The sequence below is a fragment of the Oryctolagus cuniculus genome, chromosome 7, assembly GCF_964237555.1.
Source record: "Oryctolagus cuniculus chromosome 7, mOryCun1.1, whole genome shotgun sequence".
NCBI lineage: Eukaryota > Metazoa > Chordata > Mammalia > Lagomorpha > Leporidae > Oryctolagus > Oryctolagus cuniculus.
In genome coordinates this window covers 110,290,106-110,316,793 of record NC_091438.1, presented here as the reverse complement: position 1 = coordinate 110,316,793, position 26,688 = coordinate 110,290,106, and the positions used below count along the sequence as shown (strand labels likewise).

At 40.4% G+C, this 26,688-nt stretch overlaps 1 protein-coding gene across 9 annotated transcripts in view; it reads right to left on the bottom strand.

Moving 5' to 3' along the window:
* DOCK7 (dedicator of cytokinesis 7) overlaps positions 1-26,688 on the bottom strand; it is a 268,374-nt gene that overhangs the window by 48,248 nt on the left and 193,438 nt on the right. For all 9 annotated transcript variants that reach the window (XM_070078382.1, XM_070078385.1, XM_070078386.1 and 6 more), the window contains 6 exons: positions 20,940-21,122; positions 20,705-20,840; positions 16,075-16,171; positions 12,867-12,963; positions 9,510-9,644; positions 6,238-6,390 (listed from right to left, as the gene is read on the bottom strand). In XM_070078382.1, coding sequence (XP_069934483.1) covers positions 6,238-6,390; positions 9,510-9,644; positions 12,867-12,963; positions 16,075-16,171; positions 20,705-20,840; positions 20,940-21,122 — 801 coding nt within the window. The remainder of the gene's footprint in view (positions 1-6,237; positions 6,391-9,509; positions 9,645-12,866; positions 12,964-16,074; positions 16,172-20,704; positions 20,841-20,939; positions 21,123-26,688) is intronic.

Sequence of the window (26,688 nt, the reverse complement as noted above, 5' to 3'; positions counted from 1 at the left end):
CGGAATGCAGTCATCTCCAGCAGTCTGTTAACTGCTGAGCCAAATGCCCACCCCTCATTGCCAGTTTTAAACAATCTGTTTCATTTTAGAGGCACTACCAGATACTAGTATGATAAACTGCTATTTCTTCTCTATCATATAAAGCTTTTCTAAAATAAAAATGTATGAAGAGAACCTAAGTGTGTTCATATTTTAGGAACTTTATTTCAAAAACTAAGCAAGAGCAATAAAGTCACTTGATTCTTCTGTTCTGGATTAAGAAAGGGTACTTGGAGTCCTGCAGAAACAGAATAGTGTGAGAGAACAATTTTCTACTTTTTAGATTTCATTTAAAAATAACAGACGAATAAGAAAAAGGCCATAAACTCTATCCTTATAAAAATTGAGAATATATTAATTCACATATGAGAAAAATGCATAAGAGTTGCCAAGACAAGCTAAGACTGAAAGAAGTTCCAATACAAGGCAAAGGAAGAAAAGCAAACAGTGGGGTTATCCTGTAGCAGGATTTGTGTACCGAGACAAGACACCAAGGCCTTTTAACAGGAAATAGTCTTCTATTATGCTGGCATAAGGCCCAGGTGGAATTTCTCATCCAAAATCCTGAGCCCCGAACAAAGAAGGGTTTTCCCTTAGATACGGTTTTAGCCTCTCTGTCTTCCTTATATGGTTACCTGCATATACCTGATTGGATATTCTAATGTTACATGGCAGCCACAGGACTGATACACTAGATATTTTTTATTTTACACACCTACTGAGCCAGCTGCTGCCTGGCGAAGGTTAACATCATTGCTGTGCACTAACAAGCAGAACCTGAAATGGTTACACAGAAGCAGATAGGACTACAGCTGATGCCTTCATAGGCAAGGAGATAGCAAGTAGCTTTCATTGCCAGGACAGATGCCTCCTTTTTCTGCTTCTGACCTTGGGAAGGCCTCTACCACAACTTTAATCATGTCAGTTAGAAACAAGTTTAATTAAAAGACAAAGGCCTCTGTCACAATTCTAGGGTACAAATTTTAAGCTAACGGAGAAGAACATTTCCTTTAAATAAGAAACTCAGTATTAAGTGGTAAAACTGTTTGATTTGAATAGAAAATGAACTAAAATCCAGGAGGACTGGACAGAGATAGATTGACCATAAAGTTCAGCAAAATGTGTGTAAAATGGCAAAATTCTAGCAAAAACACATTCCTGAAGGAACTTTCTTTCTTTCTTTTTTTAAAATTTATTTGGCAGGTAGAGTTACAGACAGTGTAAGAGAGAGACAGAGATAAAGGTCTTCGTCCATTGGTTCACTCCCCAAATGGCCGCCACGGTCGGCACTGCGCTGATCTGAAGCCAGGAGCCAGGTGCTTCTTCCTGGTCTCCCATGTTGGGCCATCCTCCACTGCCCTCCCTGGCCACAGCAGAGAGCTAGACTGGAAGAGGACCTGAAGGAACTTTCTAAAAATATCTGGGCATGGGGCCAGCGCTGTGGTATAGGGGGCAAGGCCACCACCAGTGGTGCTAGCATCCCTTTCGGGCACCAGTTTGTGTTCCGGCTGCTCCTCTTCTGACCCAGCTCTCTGCTATGGCCTGGGAAAGTAGTATAAGATGGCCCAAGTGTTTGGGTTCCAGCACCTACACGGGAGACCCGGAAGAAGCTCCTGGCTTTTGACTTCACATCGACCCTGCTCTGGCCATTGAAGCCATTTGGGGAATGAACCAGCCGACAAAAGGCCTTTCTCTCTGTCTCTTCTTCTCTGTCTGTAACTCTACTTCTCAAATAAATAAATAAATAAATAAAATCTTTAAAAACAGTATTTGGGTCAAGATAATCCAACTTATTACATACTCAATAAAAGATAAGGAAGACCAACATCTGGGCTTAACATCTGGGTTAAGCCACTTCCTTTGTCTGGAAGATCAGATAAAGAATACTTAATTAGTAAAATATTCTCATAAAAAAGTCCAGTGAAATATTTCATCCTAAATTATAAAAAATTTTATGGCCGGCGCCGCGGCTCACTAGGATAATCCTCTGCCTTGCGGCACCGGCACACCAGGTTCTAGTCCCGGTCGGGGCGCTGGATTCTGTCCCGGTTGCCCCTCTTCCAGGCCAGCTCTCTGCTGTGGCCCGGGAGTGCAGTGGAGGATGGCCCAAGTGCTTGGGTCCTGCACGTGCAAGGGAGACCAGGAGAAACACCTCGCTCCTGCCATTGGATCAGCGTGGTACGCCGGCCGCAGCGGCCAATGGAGGGTGAACCAACGGCAAAGGAAGACCTTTCTCTCTGTCTCTCTCTCTCACTGTCCACTCTACCTGTCAAAAAAGTGGCTGGGTCCTTGTCATCCATGTAGGAGACCTGGATTGAATTCCTGGCTGCTTCCTTTGACCTGGCCCAGCTGTGGCTGTTGTAGACATTAGGGGAGGGAACCATTGGATGGGAGCTCTCTGTCTCTTTGCCTCTCAACTAAAAAATAAATAAAAACTTCCTTAAAGAAGGAAAAAAATGTTTCAACATATATACAACTGGTACCCAGGAGAGAAGGCCCAAGCACTGGAACAAAACAAATATTTAATTTTATATTCAAGAAAATGTTATGAAAGAAATGAATTGAAAATACACATTGGGGTTGGTACTGTGGCGAAGTGGGTAGAGCTGTGGCCTGCAGTGCTGGCATTACATACGGGCACTAGTGCCAAGTCCTGGCTGCTCCACTTATCCAGCTCTCTGCTATGGCCTGGGAAAGCAGTAGAACATGGTCTAAGTGCTTGGGCTCCTGCACCCATGTGGGAAAACCAGAAGAAGCTACTGGCTGCTGGCTTTGGATTGGCCCCGCTCTGCCCACTGCGGCCATATGGGGAGTGAATCAGGAGATGGAAGACTTCTCCCTCTCTCTTGCTCTGCCTCTCTGTAACTCTGTCTTTCAAATAAATAAACAAATCTTTTAAATTACTTTTTTTTTTTTTTTGACAGGCAGAGTGGACAGTGAGAGAGAGAGAGAAAGGTCTTCCTTTACCAATGGTTCACCCTCCAATGGCCGCTGCAGCCGGCGCGCTGTGGCTGGCACACCGCGCTGCTCCGATGGCAGGAGCCAGGTACTTCTCCTGGTCTCCCATGGGGTGCAGGGCCCAGGCACTTGGGCCATCCTCCACTGCACTCCCTGGCCACAGCAGAGAGCTGGCCTGAAAGAGGGGCAACCGGGACAGAATCCGGTGCCCTGACTGGGACTAGAACCTGGTGTGCCAGTGCTTCAGGTGGAGGATTAGCCTAGTGAGCTTTGGCGCAGCCATAAATAAATAAATCTTAAAAAAAAAAAAAGAAAGAAAGAAAGAAAGAAATTATGCATTACCCTCGGGTAAGCATTGTGGCACAGAGGGTTAAGCCACTTCCTATGATGCCAGTTGTGTCCTGCCTGCTCAGTTTTCCATGCAGCTCCCTGCTAATGTGCCTGGAAAGCAGTAGAAGATGGCCCAAATCCTTGGGACCCTGCACTCGCGTGGAGACCTGGAACAAGCTCCTGGCTCCTGGCTTTGGATCAGCGCAGCTCTGGCCATTGTGGCCATTTGGGTAGTGAACCAGTGGTTGGAAGACCTCTCTCTCTCTGCCTCTCTGTAACTCTGCCTTTCAAATAAATAAGTAAATCTTTTTTAAAAAAACTTACTTCAGTGAAACTAATCTTTGTCTTGTTTGATAAGAAAATATCTTACATACACTAGATATTCATTCAGATATTAACACTTTTTCTTCTCAGGAACTGACATAATTGTGGGCTAAATAACTTTTATAGAATTAAATAATACATTTAAAATTTTTTGTAAAGTTTCAAAGTCCAAGTCATAAATAAAAGCAATGAGAATCAAACATAAATAATATCCACAGAGGCGTTGGCCTGTGGCATAGTGGGTAAAGTCACCACCTGCAGTGCCAGCATCCCATATGGGAGCTGGTTCAAGTCCCAGCTGATCCACTTCTGATCTAGCTCTCTGCAATGGCCTGGGAAAGCAGCAGAAGATGGCCCAAGTGTTTGGACCCCTGCAACTCTGTGGGAGACACGGAAGAAACTCCTGGCTCCTGGCTTTGGATCAGCCCAGCTCTGGCCATTGCAGCCATTTGAGGAGTGAAGCAGTGGATGGAAGACTTTTTCTCTTTCTCTGCCTGCCTCTGCCTCTCTGTAACTCTTTCAAATATAAATAAATCTTTAAAAAAATAATATCCACAGAATAGCCTAGGGAAGCTAACCTCTTGAGGTCCAGCAATTAAGTAAAAGTCCCCCAACCATAGCCATATATTCACCACAGCTTTGCAATACCCCTTTTACATATATTTTGTTTCTTGCTTATTTTCCATGAATGTAATATCAATGCTGCTATGAGAGAAATAAATACCAAGGAATGATACGTTGTTATGTAGTAGTGAGATCTGAAATGTTACAAACCATTGTAATAGATAACTTTTTTTTCACCCCTGCAAGAACCATTTTTTATGCCCTTGGTAGCAGTATTGTCCTCACTCAGAATTTATGATCTAAATAAAGGAAGGACTTGGGGGGTATTACATAACTAAACAGTATAGCAAAAATATAAATTTTGCTAAACATGGTATCAGAATAAAAGTGACTTGACCATATAGTTGAAGATGAAAACAACCAACAAAAGCTTTTCTTTCTTAATAAAAATAGAGGTGGGGGGGTACAGAGGAGAGCGTATAACAAAATACAATAGAATTCCCAAAAATATCTACTATAACAGATATGAAAAGGCTTGATTCAAATTAGAGATTGGATCATTAAGCAGAATTTAACTCTGTGTTGTATATAAGAAGCACACCTAAAATAAAGTTTTTAAAAAAGCAAAAACAAAAACAGCCAGGGGCCAGCACTGTGGCATAGTGGGTTAAGCAGTTGCCTGCACAGCCGACATCCCATATGGGCACAGGTTTGAGTCTCAGCTCCTCCACTTCCCATCCAGCTCCCTGCCTGGGAAAGATGGCCCAAGTGTTTGGGCCCCTGCACCCACATGGGAGACCTGGAGGAAGCTCCTGGCTTCTGGCTTTGGAATAGCCCAGCTCCGGCCATTATGGCCATTTGGGGAGTGAACCAGTGGATGGAAGGCCTCTCTCTCTATCTCTCCTTCTCTTTGTAATGCTGCCTCTCAAGTAAATAAATACATCTTAAAAAAAAAAAAAAACAACAAACAAACCAGGCAAAGGGAATTGAAGCAAGCTCAAATTAAAGAGAAACCAGAGGTCAAGATCGTAATACCACAGAGGATGGAATTCAGACTAAAAAACAAGTTTTTTAAAAAAACAATATGAGTTCTTTAAAATTCTAAAGAATACTTCATATGAAGTTTAAAATGAAAACATATAATAGTTATGAATATCAATACATCAAATAAGAGCTAAAGAAGATATAGAAAAACACATGTACAAGCTTTAATTCACTTCTACCGGTCCACTAAATGGATCAAAAATAAATAAATATATAGAAAAATAGAATTATGTAATTATGTTTTTGTTTGGTATAATATATATTTAATTCAGCATTCTGAAAATAGAAATACATCTTCTTTTTAAGTGCTTTAGAACATTCACAAAACTGATTATATGATTGGAAACACAAATAAACACTCCCCCAGTATATATAAGGAAGAAACAGTATACACATTATATAACTACAATGCACTAAAACTAAAAATTAATATCAAAACTTTGAAACAAAAGGTCTGTCAACTCTTTGGGCTAAAAAGAAAATAAAAACTGAAACTGCAAAATTACTACATACCAGAACCAAGGAGACCCCCAAAGCAGTGCTTACAAGAAATTCATAGTTTAAAAATAAATGAAATAAATATTTGACCCAAAAAGTTAGGAAAAATACAACACATGAATATCTAATAAAAAGCTTAAATAAAAAATGAAATCCTTCACAATGCTATGACATGTAAAATAAACATTAAGCTAAGATATTTAAACTTTTATTACTTTTTAATTACGATAGCAATTAAAATTTTCTAATATGCATTTACTTTCTCAATCCATCCTTTTTTATATATAGAAAGCAAAATTAGAGATTTCAATTTCTGTAAGATATCCAGGAATTAGATATTAGAGATTTCGATTTTTGTAAGATACGAGAAACATCAAGACAGTCTTAACTATTTAATAGTTGCCTCCCAAAACTATTTAATAGCTCTCAGCAAAAGTACTTCATCATGAAACCGGAGAGCTATCATGGCAAGATACTTACATTCCCAATTTCAAAGTTTTGTCTCATTAGGAGGTAAAGGGAGGCACTAGCATGCGACCGTATTGTACTGATGCTACTGCTACAGTGTCGGAGAAGCCGCAGGCATAAGTCAGCACATTGCTCCGTCTCTTCTTCAAATAGCAGTTCTGGGAACTGTAAAAAACAGAACACACACACACACACACACAAACACACAAAACACACAAAAAACCAGCAAAAATGAATTTATACCAAAAATTCTGCAGATATGTCAATATAACCTGAACTGGTGATTTGTTGGTATGTTTAGAAATTAAAAGAACGGTTAAGGAACAGTACTAGTTAATAGTTACTAGAGTAGATCAAAGGGTCAGATGGACTGGATTTGAGAACTGGTTATGCTGGGGCCAGTGCTGTTGCATAGCGGGTTAGGCTGATGCTTGTGATGCTGGCATTACATATGTGTGCCAGTTTGAGACCTGCCTGCTGTTTCTGATCCAGCTCCCTAATGATGCACCTGGGAAGGCAACAGAAGACTGCTCAAGTACTTGGGCCCCTGCTAATCACATGGGAGACCTAGATGTAGTTCCAGGCTTCTTGCTTTGCTCTGGCCCATTCCTGGGCTTTGTGGTCATTTGGGTAGGGAGCCAGTGGAAAGAAATCTCCCTGGTCCCATCCCAACCCCTGTAACTCTGCCTTTTCTTTTTTTAAAAATTTATTTATTTATTTGAAAGGCAGAGTTATGGAGAGGCAGAGGCAGAAAGAGAGAGGGAGGTCTTCCATCTGCTGGTTTACTCCTGAGATGGCTGCCAACAGCTGGAGCTGTGCTGATATGAAGCCAGGAGCCTGGAGCTTCTTCCAGGTCTCCCATGTGGGTACAGGGACCCAAGGACTTGGACCATCTTCTACTGCTTTCCCAGGCCATAGCAGAAAGCTGGATCGGAAGCGGGGCAGCTGGGACTCAAATTGGTGCCCATGTGGGATTCTTGCACCACAGGTGGAGGCTTAGCCCTCTACACCACAGCACAGGCCCCTCTGCTTTTTCTTTTGAAAAGAAAATTGGTTATGCCACTTTACTATTAGTTTGACCCTAGACAAGTTTTCTCATTTATAAAATAGGCCTAATTATACTATCTACATGGGATGGTTGTGAGGCTTTAAAGAATCAATATACATAAAGTATAACAGTCAACGCAAAAGAATTCTGTGATATATTTTTATTATTAGAAATAGCATGGGGCGGGCACTGTGGCGTAGTGGGTAAAACTGCCGCCTGCAGTGTCAGCATCCCATATGGGTGCTGGTTCGAGACCTGGCTGCTCCACTTCCGATCCAGCTCTCTGCTATGTCCTGGGAAAGCAGAAGATGGCCCAAGTCCTTGGACCTCTGCACCTGCATGGGAGACCTGGAAGAAGCTCCTGGCTCCTGGCTTTGGATCGACACAGCTCTGGCCATTGAGGCTAACTGGGGAGTGAACCAGCAGATGAAAGACGGAGCTCGCTCTCTCTCTGCCTCTCCTCTGTGTAATTCTTTCAAATAAATAAATAAATCTTTAAAAAAATAGCATGTAAGTTATTTTTACTGGCTAAATTTCATCAATATTTCTGCATTATGTGTACTACAATGACTTAAATGAAATTTTAAGAATACACATATCTTAGGGCCAGCTGTGGTATAGTGGGTTAAAGCCCTGGCCTGCAGCGCTGGCATCCCATGTGGATACAAGTTTGAGTCCCGGCTGCACCACTTCTGATCCAGCTTTCTGTTATAGCCTGAGGAAGCAGAAGATGGCTCTGGTCCTTGGGCCCCTGCACCCGTGTGGGAGACCCAGAAGAAGCTCCTGGCTCCTGATCAGTTTAGCTCTGGCTGTTGCGGTCATTTGGGGGAGTGAACCAGCAGATGGAAGACTCTCTTTCTCTCTCTCTCTGTAATTCTTTCACATAAATAAACAAAATCTTTAAAAAAAAAAAAAAAAGAGGGGCCAGCACTTGGCGTAGTGGGTAAAGCCGTCGCCTGCAGTAGTGGCAACCCATGTGGGTGCCAGTTCGAATCCTGGCAGCTTCACTTCTGATCCAGCTCCCTACTAAGGCCTGAGAAAGCAGTAGAAGATGACCCAAGTCTTTGGGCTCCTGCACTGCATGGGAAACTGGGAAGAAGCACCTGGATCCTGGCTTTGGACAGGCCCAATTTTGGCCGCTTGGCCGCTGTGACCATCTGGGGAGTAAAACAGCAGATGGAAGACCGCTCTCTCTCTCTCTGCTTCTGCCTTTCTGTAACTCTGCCTTTCAAATAAATAAATATTTCCAGGGAATAACAAACATAGGAAATAAATATTTGAAGCACGTTAACAGACAGAAATACCTCTCTTCTACTTACACCAGGATAAATTAACTTCAGTGGGTTAAATTTCTTAAACACTGAATTTTTGAGAACTTGAGGTTAAAAGGAACAAACAGAAACAGGAGTTTGGGTCCCCGCCACCCACATCGAAACCCAGATTGAAATACAGGTTCCTGGCTCCGATCTGGCCTAGCTCTAGCTGTTGCAGGCATTTGGGGGAGTGAACCAACAGATGGAGGCTCTCTGTCTCTGTCTCTCTCCTTTCAAATAAATAATAGTAACAATAATAAAACAAAAAAGGAATGGACAGAATAAGATGAAAAGAAAACACGACAAGCCCCACACATTTTTTAAAAAGATATATTTATTTATTTGAAAGGTAGAGTTAAAAAGAGAAAGACAGAGAGAGAGAGAGAGAGAGAGAGAGAGAGAGAGAGAGATCTTCCGCCTGCTGGTTCACTCCCTAAATGGCCATAATGCTTAGGGCTGGGCCACATCGAACTCAGGAGTCTGGAACTCCATCTGGATCTCCCAAATGGGTGGTGGGGACCCACGCACTTGGGCCGTCTTCTGCTGCTTTCCCAGGCACATTTGCAGGCAGCTGGATGGAAAATGGAGCAGCTGGGACTCAAACTGGTACCTATATGGGATGACAGTGTCACAGGCAGCAGCTTAACACCACAAACCCCATATTTAAGACTAGTTATTCATTTCAGGCTGATCTTCACATCAAAATTACTATTTTTTTAAAAAACTAGAAACTGATTAAAGGTGATCTAAATAAATGAGAAATTCCAAAAGGCAGGTATTAAGTAGGCAAAAAAACACAAGGGTCTTAGTTTATTACTTAAATTTTAAATTCATGTATTAATCCACGAATGTGTCAAATGCTCATGGACAATGTCAATAAAGAAAGCAAAATTTGGCAAGGCTTTAGGCACAAAATAACCTACCTTTGAAACCAGGGCTCTCTGTGTAGCAAAGCAGTGCTGTAGATAAACCGCACTTTGGTTACAGGCCATGCTATGCAGCAGGACTTTGAGCACGCCACCAAGGATGCTCTCTTTGGATTCTGTTACGGACACCGTCTACAATTTAAAAACAATAAATAAATACATAAATAAATAAAAGATAGTGATGTGCTTGCACTCTGGTTTGAAAGATGCAATACACATGGACCCATTTTTGAATGGTAAGTCAATGATAAGATCTAGACAGAAAGACTTCAAGTAGAAAAATCTGAGTTGGGTTTGGATGAGAGAAGACAAGGGGTAGAAAGAATGAATAGTATTTAAGTGAGAAAAAACAGAAGAGCATGGATACAGTAGCAAGGAAACATAAAGTGTGTTTTAATAAAATGAATAAGCAAACAAACATACATTGACTTGAGATCCACAGAAAAGTAACAGGAGGCAAGGGTGGAAGGGTGAAGCAGTGACTATGGTAGAGAATGCTGGCTGTACCCCCACAATCATTCTTTCCTTCTGCCTTCAAGGACAGAAATCGTGAATTTTAGCTGGGGACTTTGAACCCAGTTACAAAGCAGTGTGCATAAGAGAAAATTTAATTTTCTGAAACATGCCCTTAGAAGAACACAGGGAGTCTACCTGCTTTTCCTTTCCACTGTCTGACATGCAGACGTGATGAATGAAGCTTGAGTGTCCATCTCAGATTAGGTACCTTGAATTTACTGTTTCTTTTATTCTCCTATAACAGTAGCTTGAGCTACTCCAACCACAGTGGAGTATCAAAGTATGAAGGGTCTTCTAAATTTTTGCTTTAGGCAACCAAGAAATACTAAATTTTTATATTTTAAAAATTTTGGGGGATGGCACTGTGGTGCAGCGGGTAAAGCCGCCACCTGCAGTACTGGCATCCCATACGGGCACTGGCTGGAGTCCCGGCTGCTCCATTTCCCATCCAGCTCTCTGCTATGGCCTGGGACAGCAGCAGAAGATGGGAGGCCTGCAAGAAACTCCTGGCTTCGGATCAGCCCAGCTCTAGTCAATGCGGCCATCTGGGGAGTGAACCAGTGAATGGAAGACCTCTCTCTTTCTGTGTATGTCTCTACCTCTCTCTGTAACTCTTTCAAATTAATAAAATCAATCTTCAAAAAAATTTTCTTGGGCCAGCACCGCGGCTCACTAGGCTAATCCTCCGCCTAGCGGCGCCGGCACACTGGGTTCTAGTCCTGGTCGGGGCGCCGGATTCTGTCCCGGTTGCCCCTCTTCCAGGCCAGCTCTCTGCTGTGGCCAGGGAGTGCAGTGGAGGATGGCCCAGGTGCTTGGGCCCTGTACCCCATGGGAGACCAGGAAAAGCACTGGCTCCTGGCTCCTGCCATCAGATCAGCGCGGTGCGGTGGCCATTGGAGGGTGAACCAACGGCAAAGGAAGACCTTTCTGTCTGTCTCTCTCTCTCACTGTCCACTCTGCCTGTCAAAAAATAAAATAAAATAAAATTAAATTAAAAAATTTTCTTAATCAGGGTAATGGACGATAAATTATTTTATGAAGGACCAGCTCACGGAAATGCAGACAGTGGATTAGAAAGAGGAGAACACAGAGCGTCCTGAAGCAGGGGGCCACTGTAACAGCTTTCGAATAAGAATCTGACAGACTGGTGGCAACGGAAAGGAAATGGAAGCTATGAGACATATGAAGGCTCTTCAAGGAAAATGTGTATGATGACACAGCTATGCATGAACTTCTTTATAATTCTGCACAAAATAAGCTTATTTTTAATTCACTTTTCCATGAACTTTTTGAAGTACCCTCATTTTTACTAAAACTCCTGAGAGCCGTTGGTAACTGATTTAAATTCTGGCTCTTCCATTTACTGGCCACGTGATCATGGGCAATTATTTAGCTTCTCTGTGCTGAAGTATTCTCATCTACAAGAGGGGGATGGGGGACACTGACAGTTCAACTGCTTGAGTTCCCTGTGAGAATCAAATGAATTCATATTTGTATGACTGACATGGCAAAAACTAAATCAGTGTCAGTTATTATCATTGTTACCAACTGGCTAATACTCTCCAGAGGGCTACTGTTAAGATCAAATGTGGTAATTACATATAAAGAGCCTAAAACTCTGCTATAGCATGCAGAAGATACTGAATAAACCCAGATTATGTAGGTGCAGCTATGGCTACACACACATGTTGAATCAGTGTGATGGCAGGACAGCCAACTATAAGAACTTAGGGGACATTTAGAAATGCAAATGGATGTGACATGACGAGACACAGATTTTGTAATCATCCCCAAAGAGTAATCAGCTGAAGCTGTTGGACTAGATACAATTTGTGATCAAAGAATCACAGAATATTTGGAACTAAACTTTTAGGAACTACTGATATTTCAATGTAATTCTATGGCACATCAAATTACTGTCCTTAAGCCCCAGTTTACCAAAACAGCACTTCAAATTCTTTATATGATTTTCATACAGAAATCAACAAATAACAAATGCTGGCGAGGATGTGGGGAAAAAGGTGCCCTAATCCACTGCTGGTGGGAATGTAAACTGGTAAAGTCACTATGGAAGATAGTACGGAAATACTTCAGAAACCTGAATATAGACCTGCCATATGACCATATGACCCAGCCATCCCACTTCTGGGAATTTACCCAAGGGAAATGAAATCAGCATACTAAAGAGTTATCTGTACCCCCGTGTTTATTGCAGTGTAATTCACAATAGCTAAGATATAGAAGCAACCCAAATGCCTGTCAGCTGAAGATTGGATAGAGAAATTATGGGATATGTACACCATGGAATATTACACAGTGGTAAAAAACAAAAACAACAAAATTCAGTCATTTGCAACAAAATGGATGAAACTGGAAAACATCATATTTAGTGAAATAAGCCAGTCCCCAAAGGACAAATACCGTATGTTCTCACTGACTGGTCATAACTAAGACAGCACCTAAAAGGTAATCTATAGAAGTGAAATTGACACTTTGAGAAGCAATGACTTTGAATAGCCCTTGTCTCGACTATTAAGGAACAGGTTTTTTTTCATACTTCTGTTGAACTCCACTTAACATAGAGTTAATCAAATGTGTATCAAGTTAATTGAAAATAGATCTTAGTAAAAAATAAGAATGGAAATAGGAGAGGGAGGAGGAAGTGGGTTGGGAAAGTGGGTGGGAGGATGGGTAGGGTGGAAAGAATCACCATGTACCTAATGTTGTAATTATGAAATGCATGAAGTTTGTATTCCTTAAATAAAAGGTTTCTGGGGGAAAAAAAGACCACTTTAGAAAGAAAAATCCAAAACAAAACTATCTTCTTTGTATTCTTACCTGGACAACAATCTCTAATGTATCCAAAATAATTAGATTTGCTTCAGTAGCCAGGTTCCCATCAATAAGTGCTTCATGTTCAATCTCTGCTCTTGACCTAATACAAAATATTATAAAAAATTATATTTATCTTTCTATAAAGCACAATCTAAATGAGACTTAGAGTGCACAGAATCAAAAATTTGAAACTATCTTTAATATTTGTATGAATAAAAACTTATGGTAAGAAAAAAAGCAGTATTTTACATATTAAAAATGTTCTTTATTCAACATTTGGTTGATTTGTCAATAAACATGATCTCACCCCACTACTGAAGCACAATGCCACTAAAAGCAAAATGCTTATGTGTTAGTTTTGAGACATGAAACAAACACATGATTTTATCCTGAATGGCAGGCCACTAGGTGGTGCTATGTGGGCTAGTATTTAGGGCTGCTTCATATTTATCTTAGCATTTCAAGTTTTTCAATTTATGTAGTATAAAAGTACTTATATTTTTAAGGTTTCATCTAATTTCCCCAAAATGTTTGGTACCAAATATGCTCTTAAGATCATTTAACTCTCGGCCGGCGCCGCGGCTCACTAGGCTAATCCTCCGCCTTGCGGCGCCGGCACACCGGGTTCTAGTCCCGGTCGGGGCGCCGGATTCTGTCCCAGTTGCTCCTCTTCCAGGCCAGCCCTCTGCTGTGGCCAGGGAGTGCAGTGGAGGATGGCCCAGGTGCTTGGGCCCTGCACCCCATGGGAGACCAGGAAAAGCACCTGGCTCCTGGCTCCTGCCATCGGATCAGCGCGGCGCGCCGGCCGCGGCGGCCATTGGAGGATGAACCAATGGCAAAGGAAGACCTTTCTCTCTGTCTCTCTCTCTCTCACTGTCCACTCTGCCTGTCAAAAAAAAAAAAAAAAAAAAAAAAAAAAAAAAAAAAAAAAAGATCATTTAACTCTATAATGAGAGCAGATCAATCATTCATTGGAAACAAAACACTTTGAAAGAGATAATCATGTGAGGTGATGGATATGTTAATTACTTAATTGTAATAATCATTTCACAACTGTATGTGCATATTTAAAATACAATTTTATATTCTATAATCACATAATTTGTCAATTATAACAATAAAGTGGGAAAATACAATTTGATAAAATAAAGTAGTTCTTTTTAAATACTAACATTTATATAAGCGTAATTTAATGAAAATAAAAAATTTAGAAATAACCACACATAATTTATGGGTAAGGTTGACATTTTTGTTTTAGCAGTAATAAATAAATCAAATACAAAGCACTAGAGTTGTGGTGTAGCAGGTTAAGCTGCTTCCGGCAGTGCCAGCATCCCATATGAGCACTGGCTGGAGTTGTGGTTGCTCTACTTCCATTTCAACTCCCTGGTAATGTGCCTGGGAAAGCAGCACATGGGAGACCAGGAAAGACTTCCTGGTTCTTGGCTTTGGTCTGGCCCAGCCACAATCATTGCATAATTTGGGGGGTGAACCAGTGGATGAAAGATCTCTCTCTCTCTCTCTCTCTCTCTCTCTCTCTCTCCACCCTCCACCTCAAATTGCCTTCAAGTAAAATAAAATAAATCTTTAAAAAAAAAAGAAACAAAGTACAAGAACATATTAAATGCTAACTTTTTTCGCCGGCGCCGTGGCTCAATAGGCTAATCCTCTGCCTTGCGGCACCGGCACACCAGGTTCTAGTCCTGGTCGGGGCGCCGGATTCTGTCCTGGTTGCTCCTCTTCCAGGCCAGCTTTCTGCTGTGGCCCGGGAGGGCAGTGGAGGATGGCCCAAGTGCTTGGGCCCTGCACCCCATGGGAGACCAGGAGAAGCACCTGGCTCCTGGCTTCGGATCAGCGCGGTGTGCCAGCCGCAGCATGCCAGCCGTGGCGGCCAATGGAGGGTGAACCAACGGCAAAAGGAAGACCTTTCTCTCTGTCTCTCTCTCTCTCACTGTCCACTCTGCCTGTCAAAAAAAAAAGCTAACGTTTTGAAATTCTTAGATCTGCAAGTCTGAATCTTTATTACCACCACAAAAAAGGATATTTCATGAATTTCCACTTCACAAATTAAATTTAATAAAATGCAATATATATCAGATTAAAATTAGAAAATATTTGCTATTCAAATTGAAAATTTCCCGTGAGATTCTATAAAGAAACAACAGCAAGGTAGTTTAATCAAAGAGGATCAAGAAAACACCAGGAAAAAAAACAAAAGGTCTTAAAACACACAAAGATTGGCCTAGAACATGTTCTACAAATGCAGAAACACAGCAATATACTATGATTATAGATTTGTGATTTCCAAACAACACATAGAAAAACAATCAGACAAGTGGACTTGGTTAGGCAGATGGAGAGAAAAGCACTCAGGTGAAATTTAAGGTAACAATTACATTATATTCAGTACAAGATAATTTCAAACTCTCATGGATATGGTACTGAGACTGCACAAGCATTCTCTCTCTCTTTCTCTCTTGGCTCTCACAAGCCAGTGTTTCCTGTGTGGTGTGATTTTATTGTCTATCAAAAAAACATTTCTGGAAGTTTCTTTGTGAGACTCTTCTGAGACTTGGTCTGCAGAGAGGTCTTGGATAGGGTGGCTGTCCATTCTGTTTTGCCCTGAAATGTGGGACAATTAATGCTAAACATGCAGACAAACTGAATGAGTTGGTCACTCATTCTCAAAGGTTTTTGGGTCAGTCAAGCTACTGGAGGGCTAACTTACAATTGCAAATTCTCAAGAAAAAAATTTTAAACCCTCAACTCAGTGGCAAGTTTCAAGCAAGACAAGTTTACCTGCAGGTCCCTGGGCACAACTGCAGTTGTTCTGGGCAGTACAGTCAGTCAATTTACTTAGTCTGCCTTTGTGCTGCAATAATATTCTGAGCTTCAAGAGGGCAAATATTAGGGTCTAATGCTTTGTATAACTTGAGACACCTAGTTCAGTATGACACCTAAAATATATTCAGAAAATAGCTGCTGAATGCTTCTTCCAAGGGGACTTGTTGGAGGAAACAGGAATTGAAAAATATAACCTTCTGCTCTGCCATAATCACATGACAAATTCTTCCACTAAATCTTTTAAAAATTTAAAACTAAATGTAAGATTTGAATGACTAATGAATATAAAACAAAAATTAAGCATTCTGATCTAGCATCTGTGATCCAACAAGCCCATAAGTAACATGAGGTAAAAGGGGATGATTACTTGTCAAGCTTCTCTGTGTTCTGACGCCAGTGAGTCATGTCCTTTCTCCACCTTAGATTTTCTTGACTTCCAAAGGCACTCCCAGATGGACTTCTCTCTGTCAGGTTAATTTCAAAACAATTTTTAAAATGTTATTTCAGTTGGTTCACAAAGATGTATATTTGTAAATACACAAAAGACATTACATACCAACATTTTAACCTGAGTACAAGTGGCAAAATCTGACAATGTTGTTTTTTGGTATATATTTTACAATAGTTACCAAAGAAATGCATTTGCTACAAGAATTCTGAAAAAACCTGTAAACTGCTTTTTTTAAAAAATATTTTACTTATTTATTTGAGAGGTAGAGTTACAGACAGAGGAAGAGACAGAGAGAAAGGCCTTCCATGTGCTGGTTCACTGCCCAAATGGGTGCAACAGCTGGAGCTGAGCCAATTCGAAGTCAGGAACTAGGAGCTTCTTCTGGGTCTTCAACATGGGTGCAATGGCTCAAGCACCTGGACCATTTTCTGCTGCTTTCCCAGGCCATAGCGGAGAGCAGGATTGGGAGAGAAGCAGCCTGAACATGAACCAGCACCTGTGTGGGCTGCAGGCAGAAGCTTAGCCTACTATGCTATGCCATGTTGCCTTGTAATTTTTTAAAGATTATTTATTATTTATTTGAAAGTCAGAGTTATACAGAGAGAGAAGGAAAGGCAGAGAGAGAGAGAGAGAGAGAGAGAGATAGAGAGATAGAGAGATAGAGAGAGAGAGAGAGAGAGAGAGAGAGCGCGCGCTCTGTCTTCCATCTGCTGGTTCACTCCCCAAATGGCCGCAATGGCTGTACCTATCCAAAGCCAGGAACCAGGAGCTTCTTCCGGGTCTCCCATGCAGGTGCAGGGGCCCAAGGACGTGGGCCATATTCTACTGCTTTCCTAGGCCATAGCAGAGATCTGGATCGGAAGTGGAGCAGCCGGGACTAGAACTGGTGCCCATATGGGATGCCGGCACTTCAGGCCAGGGTGTTAACCTGCTGCGCCACAGTGCTGGCCTCTCATAAACTGTTTTTAAACAAGCAAATGTGATACTGATGGAATGAATCACCATGGGTTTTAAGGCCCTCTGTGATTTGTTCTCATCTCCTATCATTTTCCCTCTTGATTGCCTCCCATGGCTATTGGGTTCCTCTTGCTATTTCCTATCAGTATATACAGTTTCACTGTACAAGGGTACTTCAGAAAGTTCACGGACAAATGAAATTAAAAGTTATGGTTATTTAGGTGCAAAATAAGGTACAAGAAAAAAATCCAAACAGAGTTTTTTCTTACTCTGCATTTTCCATTAACATTTTGAAGACTCTGCTATGCATGGATTTCAAATTTTTATTTACATAAAAATAAACTTATCTTTCAACTGCATTTTCCACTTTTTAAAGTCCCCTTGTGCATGTTCCTGATTTAGCAGAATCTGGACAGTCACTATTTTTCCTTTTACCTGCTTATTCTCACAAATTGTCACTGGCCATTCATCACCTTCTAGAAAAGTCTTTCCCTACCTCTCCAATACTTTTGTGTGTGTGTGTGTGTGTGTGTGTGTTACACAAGGGCTAAGGTATTTATTGTCTAACTCTTTATAGAGCTGATCCCTGGGTTTGTATGATTTTGGGACAGTGAGCTCCACTCACTAGAATGTAAACTCCATAAAGGAAGAGAGCTCAGTTTTTTATTGTGGAAAATGTCAACTGCAGAAAATAAGATAGGATGTTATCATGAGCCCTCATGTACCTACCAACCGACTACAATTATTAACTCCCAGCCACCTGATGTCATCTCTAACCCCATTCATTTCTCCTCCCCCTTACTATTGTGAAGCAAATCCTAGATATCCTATCATTTCATATGTAAATATTTCAGTGTGTAGCTCTAAAGGACTTAATAAACACATTACCATAAAAGCATTATCAGATTTTAAAATCCCAATTTATTCCTTAAGGCTAATTATACAGTTAGTGCTCATGTTCCCAATTTTCTCATAAACTGGAACTTTCTTTACATTTTGTTTGAAGAGGTTCCTAATTGGATATGCTTTGTTGATATATATTTTTTATTTTTATTTTATTTTATTTTTTTTGACAGACAGAGTAGACAGTGAGAGAGAGAGAGAGACAGAGAGAAAAGTCTTCCTTTGTTGTTGGTTCACCCTTCAATGGCCGCTGCGGCCAGCACACTGCGCTGATCCAAAGGCAGGAGCCAGTACTTCTCCTGGTCTCCCAAGCAGGTGCAGGGCCCAAGCACTTGGGCCATCCTCCACTGCACTCCCTGGCCACAGCAGAGAGCTGGCCTGGAAGAGGGGCAACCAGGACAGAATCCGGTGCCCTGACCGGGACTAGAACCTGGTGTGCCGGCGCCGCTAGGCGGAAGATTAGCCTGTTGGGCCGCGGCGCCGGCTTATATTTTTAAAAACATTTTATTTCAGAATAGTTTTACTTTATAAAACAAAAATTTTAAGGTGGTAATACAAAGAGTTCCAATATGCCCCCCCATTCCATTTGCCTGTATAACATCTCATATTAGTGTCTTTGTCACAATTAATGAACTATACCCAGCTCCCCCTATTATTTTTTTTTTATCCAAACTCCTAGACTCTCCAAGCCTTTAGTAATTAAATATTCTGTATTTGGATTTTTTAAAAATCTTAGCTCCCACATATAAAGGAAAACATGCAGTATTTATATTCCTGTGTCTGGCTTATTTCATGCAACATGATGTTGCAAATGGTCCTTTTGCTCATAATTTGCCTTGTTCCCTTCCATAGCACTTATGACCACAAGAATATAAACTAAAGAACAGAACATATTTTGTGTCCAGGCTAATCAACTATGTGGAACATACTGAGAGGTCAATAAGTTTCTGTTTAACAGATAAGCAAAACAGGAAGAATTCCTAAAGTAATTACTGATCTGGGTAAGGTAAGACAAGAGAAAAAAGGGGGAAGTTCTCTCCTGAGGTTTCCACGTTTGAAGGCAGACTGAATGGTAAGGAGTCCTTAAAGGAGCAGCAGCAATAGAAATGACTGATACAAATACATCAGAAGTGGAGGAGGTGCTGAAAATGGTAGAGAAATAGAAAAATGTTCATTTAGACAATGAAACCAGTAACAATTTCAAGCTTTCAGATAGAAAACTAATGTTCCTTTTGAAATAGATGAAACTTTAAATTTCTCAGAATGGATGAATAGCAAAAGTAAACATTCAAAATCCAAATAGAAATTTTAAAAATATTGAGATATTACTTCCTAGACAAGAAAGGACTTTTCTTCTACTTTTTTTCCTTTTCTCTTTTCTTCTTTTTTATTTTTAAATCTATATCTTTAACAAATTTTGTGAAAGAAAACAAAAAAGGATAACTAACAAGAATTACAATGGTGTAATTTTTCTAAGACAGGAAGAACTTGAATTTTTACATTCAAACAATGATAACTGTCCTGAGGATATAAGCTTAAATATATAACAAACATACTGTTACCAGTTCCACTGTCCCCAAAAGTAAACGTTAGAAAAAGACGTACTACAATGCGAAGAACATGAGCTCTCTCTCTCTGCCTCTCCTCTCTGTGTATAACTGTGACTTTCAAGTAAAATAAATAAATCTTTAAAAAAAAAAAAGGAAATAGAAGAAGCTCTGGGCTCGTGGCTTTGGATTGGTCCAGCTCCAGCCATTGCTGCCATTTGGGGATTGAACTAGCAGATGGAAGACCCCTCTCTCTCTCTCTCTTTCTCTCTGCAACTCTGCCTTTCAAATAAATAAATACATCTTAAAAAAAAAAAAAGAGTAAAAAGGGATACTATACCACAGGAACCCAAATGTAAACTACAGACTCTAGGTGCTGCTGCATCAACATAGTTCAATGATTATAATAAATATGAACTCTGGTGGGAGGTGCTGATAATGGGGAGGCTACGTGTGTAAGGGTGTGAAGTATACGGGAAATCTCTGTACTTAACAGTTTTGCTGTGAATTTAAAACGGCTTTAAAAAATAAAGTCTATTTCAATAAAGGCGGGTGGGAGGGGGAGTAGGTGCTATTAATAATGACAGAAAGGCAATAGGCATCCACTGAGACTATCCAGAGCCGGGGAGACGTATGTTCACTCTCCTGAAATCAGAATTCTACCTTGCATTGCTGCAGAGAAATAATTATTCAAGTTAATTCATGATGATGTTTAAAATGCCTTCTTTTAAAAAAGCACAGAATTGGGGCCAGCACTGTGGCGTAGCAGGTAAGCCACCCCTGCAGCATTGGCATCCCTTATGGGTGCCGATTTGAGTCCCAGCTGCTCCACTCCCAATCCAGTTCTCTGCCAATACTCCCGGGAAGGCAGTGGAAGATGGCCCAAGTCCTTCTACCCACGTGGGAGACCTGGATGAAACTCCTGGCTTCTGGCCAATACAGCCAACTGGGGAGTGAACCAGCAGATGGAAGATCTCTGTCTCTCCCTCTCTCAGTAACTCTGCCTTTCAAATAAAACAAAATAAATCTTAAAAAAAGAAAGCACAGAATTACCATTAAAAACTTGCAACAGTGATCTTTATAACGTAACTCAAGGGAACTGAGAAAACCCTCAGCAGAAGAAGAGACTGGGTACGTACCAAGCTGTCCTCGGCTTCGGCGCACCATTTCTTGCCTAGCACCTATGCTCCCAAGGATAGCTTCTTCAAGTTTTGCTCTCATGTCTTTTGATTTCTTAAAAGTCAAACTATTCATTCTTTCAAACACCTTTTTCCCCTAAAATTTGAACATCAGAAGAGAAATTAAGACACTTTTCATCCTCCTTTTCCATATTGTTTTCTTTCTTAATCTTTGCAATGTATAATGGCCACTTACTTTGTACTCAAAGCATGACACACAGAGATAAAGCAGATCTAACAGTCGGTTTAGTTGCAGGACTGACAGATCAGTAAACCACTTCTGTAGAACTGTTTCATCTGCATTCTTGAGAACCCAGAGTAGACAGATCAAAAGGCTCCGACTCGATTCTGCTGAGAAGGTAGTATGTTGCCTGCCACTCTGAAAATAGACAGGTTGATCAATGACCATTTCTTGTTTTTTGGCTGTCAACTGCTTTCTTCTAAAAACAAAACATAAACTGCTTAAAAATAAGATATTTAAAAAGAACCACCTGCATGTCATACAGTAATAGAGTCATCAAAGGTATTTTATAATAAAGGGTAGAATGGGGTTCAAATGCACAAAGTACAGCTCCAGAGACCCGGCTTTTACCTACAATGCTCAGGGATGTATGCATACATTGTTACATGTGAATTCATCTATATTAATATTGTGCTAAGTGCCTGTGACCTGGGCACAATTAGCTTTGATACTCAGCCCCAAATCCACAATATTCCTTATCAGGAAAACACTTCCTCATTTAAAAAGCAGGTACTTTTGAACTTTCTATTGTGTATAAATACATTGATCAAATTTTCAAATACCTATTTTTCAGAAATACGACTTAAAATTATCCTGAACTGAAGGGATAGGCATACACTGATATCGCTTATACTCCCACATAAATTGCCAGTAACATAGTACACAGTTTTTAAAAATCCAGACAAACGTGAACTCTGAGATCATGAAGGGTGCTCTACCTAACAAGCATTAAAAAGTCAGAATAATTAGAACAGTTTGATTTTGGCAAATGGATAGAAAAATTCTAATGGAATAGAGAGTACAAAAAGTGTCAAGTACCTATCTGAAAATCTGATCTATGACAGAGCTCATGCTGCAGCACAGTGGGAACAGACTGGAATGTTCTATAAATGGTGTTGAGGCAACTGAATTTCCTAGAGAAAAAAACGGATCCCCGACTTACAATATTACCCTCCCCTTGAATAAATATTCCAGACAAAAGAATACAAGTGCAAAGGGCAGAACTTTGAAATTTTTAGAAGGAAATTTAAGAAGATATATTTATATTAAAGATAATTTTTTAAAGATTTATTTATTTATTTGAGAGGTAGAGTTACAGATGGTAAGAGAGAGATACAGAGAGAAAGGTCTTCCTTCCGTTGGTTCATTCCCCAAATGGCCGCAATGGTCGGAACCGTGCCAATCCGAAGCCAGGAGCCAGGTGCTTCCTCCTGGTCTCCCATGAGGGTGCAGGGCCCAAGCACTTGGGCCATCCTCCACTGCACTCCCAGGCCACAGAAGAGAGCTGGACTGGAAGAGGAGTAACTGGGACTAGAATCAGTGCCCATATGGGATGCTGGTGCTGCAGACAGAGGATTAACCTAGTGTGCCACGGCACCGGCCCCAGATATTTTTAAAAAAGACATAAAAACATAAACCATAACCTATAATAAATGGTCACATTTATCTGCATTAAAATTGAGAATGTTTTTATTTAAATAAATAAATAGAAAAAGGCATATCATAAACTAGAAATTTTCCTCCTATAAAACCAATGGGGGGGGGCAATGCTGTGGCATATGCAGGTAAAGCCGCCACCTGCAATGCAGGCATCCCATATGGGTGCTGATTCGAGTCCCAGCTGCTCCATTTCTGATCCAGCTCTCTGCCATGGCCTGGGAAAGCAGTAGAAGATGACCCAAGCACTTGAGCCCCTACACTCATGTGGGAGACCAGGAAGGAGCTCCTGGCCCCTGGCTTCGGATCAGCGCAGCTCCAGGCATTTTGGGAGTGAATCAGTGGATGGAAGACCTTTCTCTCTATCTCTACTTTTCATTGTCTGTAACTCTACCTCTCAAATAAATAAAATCTTAAAAACAAAACAAAACAGGGCATTAGTAGTCTCCAGAATCTTTGTTAAACAGAATTCAACGGGAGAATTAAGCCCTACAAGAAATGACTTGAGGCACTGTATTCCCCAATCTTCCAATGCTGCCACAAAGACAGCTGTGAATTGAAGAGAAGTTAACTTATCACCTACAATAAGTGTTTCAGGTTCTCAGTTCTTAATTTTCTAGTTATTAAGTAAATGATCTCTAGAAAACAGAAATAATTATTTCATAACATTATTACCAGGATTGAGGAAGTCCCAGAGTTCTACATCTTCCAGGCAACAATCATACGTCTCCCTCTGCACTACCACATCGCATCTTCACCAGTGTGATCTGCTTTCAGACTATCAGGATTAATCTCATTATGCTCTTTATCTATCACCCTAACTAGTCCAGTATTCAGAAGCCTTCATTCTTCCTTAAATTCTGAAGTCTAAGTCTTTATAGTCTCTTTAATGAGCTTTCCTATGACCTCTGTCTGTTCCGTCTCCTGAAAATTCTCGAGTATGAACTCCATAACACGGATCAGTCATCAACAAAACTCCATACACATTCACCACTTTCTCTGGAAAGTCCTTTATTTTGCTCTAGCTAAAACTCAAGCTCTGAGGCCTGGAGGTAGGATAGTGGCAACCTCCTTGCTCTTCACTGTTCTCTCCAGAGCATTCTCTTTTTGCACCAGGAGAAGAGAGAGCAGGAATCTCATTTCATGAGACTATCCCACCTCCTGACCTTATACACAGTTTTATACTAATCCCCAGAGGACTAGCTCTTAGCAGCATTAGTTCCTGACTCTCTCAGCATTTTCAACACTACTTTTTGTCATTGTCCTTAGAGATTTCAATGTCCATGTACTTGATTACCTTAATAGCCTGTGCTTCTCTTTAATTCCTTTATCAGCCCTCTCAATGATCAAGAATACCACCTATTTCCCACAAACATCCAAATGCTAGGCATTTTGTTACCATACAGCATGCTCCCTCAAATTTCAGTATTAACAATCCCTTTCTACAACTACCACTTCAACTTTCCACCTTACTACTCCTTATATCAACTCTAACTATGCACACAATATTAAATATTAGCAGTAATATGGAACATCTTCTGATCTAATAATTTCACTCTGAAATGTATACCCTGGTGAAACTCTTCTGAAGAGGGATGTGGAAGAACATTCACAACATCTTTATTTGTAATAGCCAAAAACTGCAAACAACAGAAGCTTCCTTTGAGAAAGAGAATGAATACATAATTTATAACATTTTCATATAATGCATCACAATGGCATTATAGACTGTAGTCATACATTTCAGATGGATGACTCTTATAAACACAGTGACCAAAATATCAATCATACAAGAACATGCAATATATATTCATACAAAGGTAAAAAATATGAAAAGGTTAATAAAATACTGTCTAAGAACGAATACATAAATACATAAATAGCAAAACTATAAAGACAAGCAAGGAGGGACTTTTGCTTTGTGTAGTGCTGAAATAGGTAATTCAAACCAATCCTCATTGTGGTTTTGATTTGCATTTCCTTGATGGCTAGTGATCCTGAGCAATTTTTCATGTGTTTGTTGGCCATCTGGATTTCCTCTTTTGAAAAATGCCTGTTCAAGTCCTTTGCCTATTTCTTAACTGGGTTATTTGTTTTGTTGCTGTTGAGTTTCTTGATCTCTTTATATATTCTGGTTATTAACCCTTTATCAGTTGCATAGTTTGCAAATATTTTCTCCCATCCTGTTGGTTGCCTCTTTACTTTGCTGAGTGTTTCTTTTGCAGCACAGATTCTCAAATTGATGTAATCCCATTTGTCAATTTTGGTTTTGATTGCCTGTACTTCTGGGGTCTTTTCCAAGAACTCTTTGCCTATGCGAATGTTTTCCAGGGTCTGCACTGGTCTCTAATATTTGATGGTATCTGGTCATAGACTTAGGTCTTTGATCCATTTTGAGCGTATTTTTGTGTAAGGTGTAAGGCAAGGGTTGTGCTTTATACTTCTGCATGAGGAGATCCAGTTTTCCCAGCACCATTTGTTGAAGAGACTGTCTTTGCTCCAAGGATTGATTTTAGATCCTTTGTCAAAGATAAGTTGGTTGTAGATGTAATGATTGATTTCTGGAGTTTCTATTCTGTTCCATTGGTATACCCATGTGTTTTTCTTTTTTGGGGGGGGGGGGGGCAGTACCCAGGTGTTTGATTATAACTGCCCTGAAGTATGTCTTTGAAATCTGGTATTGTGATGCCTCTGGCTTTGTTTTTGTGGTATAAAATTATTTTAGCTATTAAAGATCTCCTGTGTTTCCAAATGAATTTCAAGATAATTTTTTCTATATCTTAGAAGAAGGTCTTTGTTATTTTGATTTGTATCACATTGAATCTGTAAATTGCTCTTGGAAGAATGGACAGTTGATTCTTTTGATCCACGAACATAGAAGAGTTTTCCTTTTTGTGTGTGTCTTCTTCTACTTGTTTCTTTAATGTTTTGTATTTTTCATCACAGAGATCTTTGATGTCATTAAATTTATTCCAAGGTATTAAATTTTTTTGTAGCTATTGTGAATGGGACTGATCTTAGAAGTTCTTTCTCAGCCATGGCATTGTCTTTGTAGACAAAGGCTACTTATTTTTGTGTGTTGATTTTGTGTGTTGATATCCTGCCACTTTATCAAACTTTCATGAATTCCAATAGTCTCTTAGTGGAGTCTTTTGGATCCCCTGAATATAGAATCATGTCATCTGCAAACAAGGATAGTTTGGCTTTCTCCTTCCCAATTTGTATCCCTTTGATTTCTTTTTTCTTGCCTAATGCTCTGGCTAAAACTTACAGGACTATATTGAATAGTGATAGTGAGAGTGGGCATCCTTGTCTGGTTCCAGATCTCCGTGGGAATGCTTCCAACCTTTCCCCATTTAATAATATGTTGTCTGTGCGTTTGTCATAAATTGCTTTGATTGTGTTGAGGGCTGTTCTTTCTATACCTAATTTGCTTAAGGTTTTCATCATGAAAGGATGTTATATTTGATCAAATGCTTTCTTTGCATCTATTGCGATCCTCTCAGTGTTTTAAAAGAAGCAAATTTGAAGTATAAAGAGAAAAAATGTTTTAAAGAAAGCAACAGAATTTAGAAAACAAAAAAATGGGCCGGCGCCGCAGCCCAATATAATCCTCTGCCTGCGGTGCCAGCACACCGGGTTCTAGTCCCAGTGGGAGCGCTGGATTCTGTCCCGGTTGCTCCTCTTCCAGTCCAGCTCTCTGCTGTGGCCTGGGAGTGCAGTGGAGGATGGCTCAAATGCTTGGGCCCTGTACCCGCATGGGAGACCAGGAGGAGGCTCCTGGCTTCTGGCTTCGGATCAGTGCAACGCACCGGCCGCAGCGGCCACTTGGGGGGTGAACCAACGGAAAAAGGAAGACCTTTCTCTCTGTCCCTCTCTCTCACTGTCTAACTCTGCCTGTCAAAAAAATAAAGAAAAAAATGTATACAATAGCAAAAACTAAGAACTCAATGTTTTGGCTTCATGTAGTTTTGGTACAGTTAAAGAGGGAATTAAACCACAAGACAGATGAAAAGGTTAACAAAAAGGTGGTATATCCAGGAGGACAGATACAGATCATGTAATGAAACAACTTGCTTCTGTTTAACTGCAATATGGAAAGAGTAAGAGACAAAGGTGAAGAGCAGATAATAGCAGAGAAATTGATAAGACTGAATACAGAAAAGATAGTGAATCATAGATTTTAAAAGTGCAAAAACACAAAGCAGAATAAAGAAATTCAAAACTAGACTCAACAGAGTAAAATCACTGGAAATCAGCCATAAGA